The sequence below is a fragment of the Mycetomoellerius zeteki genome, unplaced genomic scaffold, assembly GCF_001594055.1.
Source record: "Mycetomoellerius zeteki isolate Tzet28-1 unplaced genomic scaffold, Tzet1.0 scaffold1312, whole genome shotgun sequence".
NCBI classification, from domain to species: domain Eukaryota; kingdom Metazoa; phylum Arthropoda; class Insecta; order Hymenoptera; family Formicidae; genus Mycetomoellerius; species Mycetomoellerius zeteki.
In genome coordinates, this window is record NW_017256248.1 from 1 (window position 1) to 10,202 (window position 10,202).

Sequence of the window (10,202 nt, forward strand, 5' to 3'; positions counted from 1 at the left end):
TGAGAAATTTATCAATGTCCGGCTACAACTCAAAGGGAGGTTAGGTCGCCCAGCGGATCTTCCCTGTCCTCGTCTAGCCTTTTTCTGAACCCTCAGGAGAATCTTGGGTCACGTAATGAGTCAGAATCTGTCACGAGATCTGACTCAGAGGCTGTTTTAGCACCCCTTGTGCGACAAGAGGGGCTAACGGACCCACAGTTTTCAAGTGTGTATGATATTGCTGGATCTGTATTCGTGAAATACAGGCGGCATGACGACACAGCCTTTTTCTCCTCCACATACTGGAATGTTGTATTTTCTCCTCAGAGGTAGAAGTGGACGTAGACGGAGAGGATGACACATCGTTGGATCATCTTAAGCAGGTCACTATAGACGAGGTCTCCCTCCCTGCAATTTCCGCCTGCAACACAGACTCCCTCACCAATCAATTATTTGGGCCTGACTCAGCGGGGGAGGAGTCAGCACAGTGGAACGAGCTCGTGACTCGAAAATGGTGCGACCTGATACGTAAGGGTCTCGCGGCGGATCAGCGCGAGCTTTTATTTAATATTTAAAAAATTTGCTCCTTCGGAGGCATTAGCCTTTCTGAAAGCCCCCACTCTAAATCAGGAGTGCAGGGTGGCCCTTAAGAACAATTCGAACGTCAAGGACGAGTATGCGGGCAAGAACCAGGATCAAGCAGGCCTAGCTCTTTGCGCATTAGGCGAGGCCATTTCTGATTTTCTTAGGCCTGAAATTCAGAACTCCCTGTGCCCTGAGGCTTGTTCAACGGTAGTCAAGGTAAATGAGGGGGCGAGGATTCTGGCTGACCTTTTTTATTGCCTCTCTTTGACCAGGAGAGCTCAAATCACGCCCGCACTCAACCTAAATGCCAAAAACAAAGCTGATTCTATCGTCCCAGTGGACGATCTTCTGTTCGGAACATCTTTCGGAGAACAGATGAAAAAAGCAGTTTCCATAGAGAAATCTTCCAAGGAAATTATCAAACCGTCGGTATCAATTACAAGAAAAATCCAACAACCAATCAAGCAGCCAGCAGGTAGCACCTACTACCTCGGGAAACGCTCGCGCCCCTGCTCGATATCAGAGATCGGCAACAAGGAGGACAGGGGCAGCTATCGCCGATCAACCCATCGCTCCAGGTCCCAATCGAGGAGACGATAGATGAAACGGTAACTACTGGCGGCAGATTGGCCGCTTTCCTTGCTAACTGGAAGCAGATTACGTCGGATAGGGTTATTTTGGAAACCATCGCTGGCTATAGGCTGCCTCTCACCCAACATCCACCGCCTCAACTCGAGGATCCCCCGAGTCACTTGTCAACTCTAGAGGAGCAGATTTGCGCCCAAGAAATCTATAGACTCCTCGTTAAAGACGCGATTGAAGGCGTATTAGATTGTGAGAACCAGTTTTTATCTCCATTTTTCGTTATTAAAAAATCCTCGGGTGGATGGAGATTTATTCTCAATTTAAAGCGCCTTAATAAGTTTATCTTTGCTCCGCATTTTAAGCTCGAGGATTGGAAGACTGTTATCCGCCTCATCTCCCCAGGCGATTACCTCGCCTCGGTTGATTTGGAGGACGCATACCTTCTTTTGCCTGTTCATAGAGATGACAGAAAATTTTTACGCTTTCGTTTTCAGGGTCAACTCTATCAATTTAAAGCCCTTCCCTTCGGCCTGGCGTCAGCACCTTATATTTTCACCAAAATTATGAAACCGGTCCTGTACTCTCTCAGACAGCAAGGTTCTGCTCAGTGGTCTATTTGGATGATTTTCTGCTCATCGCACACACATATAACCTATGCTTAAAAAATATCTCTGCAACACTAAATCTATTATCGTCCTTAGGCTTCATTATCAACATGCCTAAAAGCGTACTGACGCCATCAAGAGCCTGTCGGTTTTTAGGCGTTATCTTCAACACAGAAACTTTTGCAGTCGCTATCCCACCTGACAGGAAAAAGATCCTCCTCCAGATGACTCTTGAAATTCTAAATAAGAAGCGATGCAAAATTCGTTACTTGGCTAGCTACATTGGGTCTCTCATTTCAGTTTGCCCGGCAGTACAGTATGGCTTATTAAATACCAAGATATTAGAAAGAGAAAAATTCCTAGCTCTCATGGGGTTTCAGACAACATCTTCGAGGCGCGAATGCCTCTCCAAGCTTCGCTCAGGGAAGATCTTCTATGGTGGAAGCGCATGTTTACAAATAACTCGCAGTGCAACCATATCCAGTCAGGTCTCTTCACCCTTGAGATCTATTCAGACGCTTCTCTTACAGGATGGGGCGCAGTATGTGGCGAGGTGCATACACACGGATTTTGGTCGCCAGAGGATAAAGTTTTCCACATTAACTATTTAGAACTTTGGCTGCTTTCTATGCACTTAGATGCTTCGCATCTCACTTAAAGAGTTCCGACATCTTATTGAGACTAGATAATTCTACAGCAATTGCCTACATTAATCGTATGGGCTCCGTCAAATTTCCTTTACTCTCAGGATTAGCTCGGGAGATTTGGTCTTGGTGTGCGGAGAGAGACTTATTCATCTACGCCTCTTACGTCCCTTCGGCACAGAACTTTGAGGCAGACGCGGAATCACGTGTTACCTCGGACGAGACAGAGTGGTCTATATCACAACCGTACTTCGACAGAATTGTGTCTTTCTTTGGTCGCTTTGACGTCGACTTGTTTGCCACCTCGATTAATGCAAAGTGCTCTCATTTTGTCTCTTGACATCTGGACCCTTTCGCGTATGCAGTCGACGCTTTTTCTCTCAATTGGAGTAGTTTCTACTTTTACGCATTCCCCCCATTCATTCTGATTCTAAAGGTCTTACGTAAAATCATCACTGACAGAGCGGAAGGTGTCGTGGTGGTGGCCTGGTGGCCAGCTCAGCCATGGTTTCCCCTATTCATTCAGCTAGTTGTCGAGCACCCGATCCAGTTTGACCCGAACATTAATATGTTGTCGTCTCCTTCCAGGGACTCTCATCCGGCCTGGAACAGGATTACCCTGGTGGCCGCGAAATTATCCGGCAGGCTTTCCTGCTTAGGGGAATACCACCGCCGGCCTTAACCACGACGCTTGCATCTATCTCGGAAACTACTTTAGCTCAATATTCAAAGCTCATCAGGCTTTGGTGGTTGTTTTGCAAGAAGAAAGAAGCCAGCTGCTTCGCTCCATCAGTGCCCTTAATTCTGGAATTTTTGTCCGCTTCCCTGGCAGACGTAGGCTCCTATGCCACTTTGAATACATTCGTTCAGCAATATCTCTTATCTCTCAGAACGAGATAGGCTCTCACTCTTTGGTCAGGAGATTTTTTAGAGGGGTTTCTGCCTTGAAACCACAGCGCCCCAGATACGATTATATCTGGGACCCATCCCCAGTGATTGCTCATTTGGCTTCCTTGTACCCACACGAAAAGCTCTCTCTGGAAGTAATTTCGAGAAAGTTGGTTAAGCTCCTTGCGCTCATCACTGCCCAGAGGATGCAGACTCTGGCAGCTATACAGCTTTCAAATATTACGTTCTCAGATTCCTTGATTATAAAAATCCCCGCCCGTCTTAAGACCTCTGGAATTGGTCGGTGTCAGCCCTTGCTTTCTTTCAAGCTCTTTGCAGATAAGCCAGAGCTCTGCGTGTTCTCTTTGGTGAAGCTTTATCTCACTATTACTGGCGATCTTCGCCAAACAGACTGTAATGCACTCTTTATTTCTTTCCGTGTTCCGCACAAGGCAGTTTCTTCCCAGACACTGGGTCGTTGGATAAAAATCGAAATTCAGGCGGCAGGTGTCGATACAAATATTTTTTCAGAGCACTCTACTCGCCATGCGTCAACATCCCTTGCAGCGAACAGAGGTCTTAGTTTAGAGAAAATTAGACGTACGACTGGATGGAGCAAATCCTCAGAGACATTTGCTTGGTTCTATAATCGACCGATTCTCAGCAATACCTCTTTCCAGGATACGATCCTGGATAACTCCTAATTCTATAAGTACCTCCTTGGGACTGGACATCCCTATTTTCCTTTTTTGTTTATAAAGCGCAGGAGGTGCACTACCATTTAGTTTTTGAGAAATTTTTTCATTTATGTATAAGTCTGATTTTTTGTTAGTGATATACATTACTTTGTACGAAGCACGCCCAGAAGAGGGAAAAAATGTAGTTGTGTAACGAAATAAATATTATAATACTTAGAATCCTTTAAAGGATAGTATTAACTCCCCTTACGAATCTGTACTTTAAACATCTACAATTATCCATCCGGACGAGATATAGCATAATTGATGAATTAAACGAACTTACAGTGAAGTTCGATTATAATTATGCTGTCTCGTCCGGATGGAGTCTCCCTCCCACCCACACTCCATTTTCAGATTCGTATGCTTTGAACTAATGACGACCGCCGGCGCAGATGGCAGCGCAGAGTCAACATGTCAATCAAGCGGGACATCTTATTCTCTAAATCGGCTAAACGGTCTGCAGAAGGTGATCTCCTCTTCTTGGATTTGTGGGCAGACTTACCCATACCTGAAACACACTTGAAAATAACACGAAGCCGATGACGAAAAAGCGTGTGTTGAGGACTCACGCAACAGGAAAACAATGACGACCGCCGGCGCAGATGGCAGCGCCTGAGTATAGGCGGCGGCGGCGCCTTATTTGAGATTCTTTTCTCCAGCTTTCAAAACTTGTTGAGGATTAGGCAGCGGAACGCTACTACAATTATCCATCCGGACGAGACATAGTATAATAAATAAACGTTAAATTCGACACGTATATCTATTATACATACATTTATGCATTTATTACATTTATACATATATACATTTATTATATACATTTATTATATTTATACATATATACATATACATGTTTTAAACTATTTAAAACATGTTAAAAACGTGTTTTTTATCAACCCTGATTACAACGGATGGCTTTCACTTTATTTATCCTTTCATACCACACATTCATATAAGATTTATCCTTTTTGTTGTTGTGTGTGATTATTATAATATTATTAATAAATCATTCTATCGAGAGTCGTCAATGCAATCATTCAACAAAACTACAATCATTCAATAATACATGTTGCGTGTTCTGCAAACCATCGAAAAAAAAGTGTTGCAACCTCAGTGTCCGCGACTGAATAACCTATTGAAGTTGTTATCAATAAACAGAAAAAAACATTTTTTCTTTGCCTACGTACCAATAATACCGACATCGAAAAGATTTTTTACAGATAAATCTGTTCACGAAAGTTTTAGACATCAGCAAATACCGCGTCGTGATGACATTTTGAAAGATTTTTTATAGATGGAAAGGTTTTTAAAAATAATAAATTTTGTCAAGAAAATCCTGATGCACTACAAATCATACTCTACCAAGATGCTTTCGAAATAGTTAATCCCATAGGTGCGGCAAGAAAAAAATACAAGTTATTGGCCATCTACATGGTCATTGGTAATGTTCTTCATTACATTCGATGTCATGTAAATGCCATTAAACTTGTAGCACTCTGTAAAGAAACTGATTTTGTACATGATATAGTATACGGTAAAAAATTGTGACCGATTTGAAAAAAATTGAGCAAGGAGAAGAAATAAATGGACAATATATAAAAGATTCTCTTGTCTTTATTATAGGTGACAACCTTGGAAGCCACAGTTTAGGAGGATTTAACAAAAAATTCAGCATTTCACAATATTTTTGTAGATTCTGCTTGATTACAAGGAATGACTTCTATAATGCGGATGGTGCGTTCAATATTTATACAGAAAGAACTATTGAGTCATATAACGACGTCGTAAATAAAATTAAAATACAAAAGGATTATCAAGGAATAAAATTTTCTTCGATTTTTAATTATTAGAAAACTTTCATGTATGTATACCCGGATTGTCCCCATGTATAGTATAGGGCATGATTTGTTCGAAGGAATCGTAGCTTTCGATTTAAAATTGTTCATTGATTATTTTATCGGAAAAAAATGGTTCACATTAATCGAGCTCAATATGCGAATTGATAAATTTCACTACTCAATAGAAGACAGAAAAGATAAGCCTTGCACATTACCAACAAAAAGCAAACGGATTATTGGCGGCGCTTGCTAGATATGGATCTTTTTACGGATTTTTCCTCTGCTAATTGAAAATAAAATTGAGGATATTCATGATGAAGTGTGGCTTTGTGTGCTCTTATTAACTGAACTTGTCGAAATAGTATGTTCGCCTGTTATTCATAAATCATGTTTACCTTTTTTGAATCAAATCATTTGCGAGTATCTTTCCATGAGGCAAAGGTTATTTTCTGCTGTTTAGCTGAAACCGAAACATCACTACGTTTCTCATTATTGTACCTTGACTGTAGACTTCGGTCCTTTAATAAAAGTTTGGACCATGAGGTTTGAAAGTAAACATAGATTTTTTAAAAAAACCATTCGGCATCTCAATAATTTTATCAACATAGTAGAATCACTAAATGTTAAACATGAACTTCATCAAAGTCTGATACGACTGGGTGCTGACAAAAGACTTGAAACGGAAATTTACAAATTATGCGATTTCAACTTAGACTTGTATCAAAGATATCAAAGCGGCAATTATCAAAATGAACGTACCTGGTGAAATTCAACAATGTATTAGGGTTACATTAAAAGGAACAAAATACATAAAAGGACATGCTTTGATGATCGGGCAAGATGGATATCAGGAAACCATAACTATCGGTAAAATTTGTTTGTTTCTTTGTTTCGACGACACGCATGTATACGTTCTTTTTGAGGTTGTAGAAAGTTATTTCAAACCGTACTTGCGAGCTTATCAGCTGGGACCTAAAATAAGATATAAATGTCTTCTATTGCACAATATTATGGATTTTAAACCTATGCACATATACGACTTAGGGAACATGCAAATTGTAAAACCACACTGGATTTGTGACTTATCACATTAACATGTACGATATTCTGTTGCATTCTGTTATGTTTAAGCAATTGCTTAACAGAATGCAAAAATGTATATACTTAGAAAAATGTACTTGATTTAAATTAAATTATGAAGTACATATTTTAAAGTTTTTAAATGTTTATGTCTAAAAATTTATAAGTCTTGTCATATTATTTTTCATTAAAGTTATACATAATTGATACTTTTCATTTTAACAAATGAATTTAGAATTAATTAAATTAATCATTATTGCACTGTTTGTGTACATTATTTTTGTGTTTGATTGTACATTATTTTTCGGTCATAATTTGTCATTTTCGTATTATTTTTTTCAGACAAAGTTTCATAATGCCTCTTTTTAAAATACACACACCAGAATCTAAAAAAGTCTTGATTAAAGCAAGTGTGTCCGAAATCATTAAAACTGCAATATCAAAATTTCATCTAGATGGTGAAGATCAATACAAGGTATTTTTTGACACTACGCTCGCACACGCACATATACATATATATATATACTTATATAAGTTACATATATGTATATATATATAGTATATAAGTCATTAAAAATATTTTAAAAATGTGTGGACTGTTAAGAGCTCAGTGTTCGAAAAATCTCATACTTTATTGTTATTTCTTTTATTCGATGAACTCTAATTAAATTAATTTCTTTTAATTTTTCAATACATAGATTGCTTTGGAGGACGGCACTGAAATAGACGACGATGATTCTATGATCCATTTATCTGAAATATGCACCGTTGTTACTCACAATTTTTAGTGAAAAATTAACTTCAAGAATGAACATAGAAAATAACATAAATGTTTTAAATATAACAAGTGACGAAAATAGACAAGGTATTTAATAAACGTTTATATATACAATATGCACTCAAAATTTTTAGGATTATAAGTCAATCCAATGAACTGAGATTGTGTCAATCCAACGATGGATTGGTACAGTTCTCCGTCCATTGGAGTAAATTTAAATCCTTTGGATTGAAATTTCTCATCTAGATAATTATCACACGCATCCTGTTATATGTATAAAATAATTCTTTTAAATATACTTGCCAGTACAATATAGGGTAAAAGTTCCGATTAGGGGACCCCCTCCCAGTGACCTTGACCTTGACATATATTGTCAAGGTCATGACCCTGAGTAACTTCCAACAAGTTTTAGCCGTCGCTCGTCCTTCGTTAAAAAGTTATTAACAAAAAAAGTTTTACTATATATCGCAAAAATATTCTGTACTTTAAAATAAATACACGCACGCACGCACGCACGGGCGGGACTTCTACTGAGGTGGATACGAGAGGAGATGAGCCGTAGGCCCTTCCTGGTGGAACCTTCCTCTCCCCTGCAAAGGGGCGCTTGATTCTCATCTTCGACTCTCACCCCCCCCCTTCCCCCTGCAAAAGGGCGCGCGAATCTCACCTTCGACTCTCACCCACCCCCCCCCCCAAGTGGCGTGCGAATCTCACCCTCGACTCTCACCCCCCTCGCCCCTGCAAAGGGGCACACGACTCTCACCTTCGACTCTCATCCCCCCTCCCCCTGCAAAGGGGCGCACGACTTTCACGCTCGTCAACATTCAGGGTGCCATTACATGCAGCGCGGAAACGCGGAAACGCAGAAACGCGGAAGAGATAGTAACTAGCCTTTACTAGATTCTCGCGTTTCCGCGCGTTCTGTTTCGTCTGTTTTCATTGCCTTATATTACATGGAGCATATTTTGAGCGGAAAAGCGGAACGGAGAATTATAAAATATTAATTTTTAACGGTATTTATTGATTAAAATGCTTGTATTCAATAGATAAGCTGAAAAGATAAGCAGATTAATAAAAAGTGCAATGAATTAAGTGAACATAATGTTAAAAAATGAATACAAATGTCTATTTGTCACCATACCGTTCCGCTTTTCCGCGTAAATTGTGCTCCATGTAATATGAGGGTAAACAAACTCGCGGAACGAGAGCGCGTCAAAATCCGTTGTCAACGCGGAGGCTGTATACAGTGAATACGATCAAATTTCAGAGTAGATTGAAAAATAAATCTTTTATATACTTCGATTCTTTTCAAAGTGGCTGTGTAATCAGTAATAATGGATCCAAATATCATGCTGATGGTCATTATGAAGTATCTGAAACAAGCAAGAGATGAACCGATACGATACGCTGAGATAACTATGCAAAAAGTAATTCGTCTATTTTATTTGTACATGCGTTACAAGGAATTGCAAGATGACAGAAAGAACCGTGAAATGTGGGTACGGCCTATTTTTACGGAGAGGAGAAGACTTCTGCAAGGTGACAGCGACAATCTAATTGTGGAGATGCGATTGGAGGATCCGAATAAGTACTTCAACTACCTCAGAATGTCAGCTGTAATCTTCAACGAGTTGCTCAATATTGTCGGACCTTTGATCGAAAAGGAAAATGTAATTCGGAAACCGATACCGGCCAGAACGAGATTAGAAGTGACTATACGATGGTTGGCATCTGGTGACAGCATGACATCGTTATCGTATGCTTATCGCATTGCCCAATGTACGCTATCACGAATAATTCCGGAAACTTGTGAAGCAATTTGGCTCGCCCTAAAGGAAAAGTTTATGATTGATCCAACCGAAGACAATTGGAGAACAATAGCAGAAGACTTTGCGACAACATGCCAATTTCCAAACTGCATAGGCGCTATCGATGGAAAGCATGTCGTAATTCAGGTACATTATGAATTTATTAATATTAATTCAGGTTCATTGATAATGCAATGATGTATGAAGCTTTTGAAATTATTAATGTATGTTATCACAATAATATGATGTTTTCCAATTGCAGGCACCGCCTCGTAGTGGTTCCTGCTACTACAACTACAAAGGAAACCATAGCATAAACCTGCTCGCAGTAAGTGATGCCAAGAACCGCTTCACAATTGTTGATATTGGAACTGAAGGGAGGCAAAGCGACGGAGGTGTTTTTGAAAGCAGTGGATTACCGCATCTATTTCAGACAAATGCTCTCCATATCCCTCCACCTACGCGTCTGAATAATATGGATTTCGAGTTTCCATACGTTCTATTGGGAGATGAGGCATTCCCCCTGAGCACACATATGATGCGACCATACCCTCGGAGTCGACGGCTGAATATCAGCCGAAAAATTTTCAAGTATCGCCTGAGTCGAGCAAGAAGAACGGTTGAATGTGTTTTCGGGATTTTGGTTGCAAGATGGAGAATATATCGTCAACC

At 39.9% G+C, this 10,202-nt stretch overlaps 1 protein-coding gene across 1 annotated transcript; it reads left to right on the forward strand.

Annotated features, from left to right (window-relative positions):
* The first annotated feature begins 9,224 nt into the window (after positions 1 to 9,224).
* LOC108731498 (uncharacterized) lies at positions 9,225 to 9,842 on the forward strand. Its single transcript, XM_018461851.1, has 2 exons — positions 9,225 to 9,677; positions 9,807 to 9,842. The coding sequence occupies exons 1-2, from the start codon at positions 9,288 to 9,290 to the stop codon at positions 9,840 to 9,842; spliced, it is 426 nt and encodes a 141-aa protein (XP_018317353.1). The 5' UTR covers positions 9,225 to 9,287.
* The last annotated feature ends 360 nt before the right edge of the window (positions 9,843 to 10,202 follow it).

Coding starts and splice junctions, on each gene's coding strand:
- LOC108731498 (XM_018461851.1), top strand. CDS start 9,288: ATGCGATTGGAGGATCCGAATAAGTACTTCAACTACCTCAGAATGTCA. Junction 9,678..9,806: donor GAAAGCATGTCGTAATTCAG/GTACATTATGAA, acceptor ACCGCCTCGTAG/TGGTTCCTGCTACTACAACT.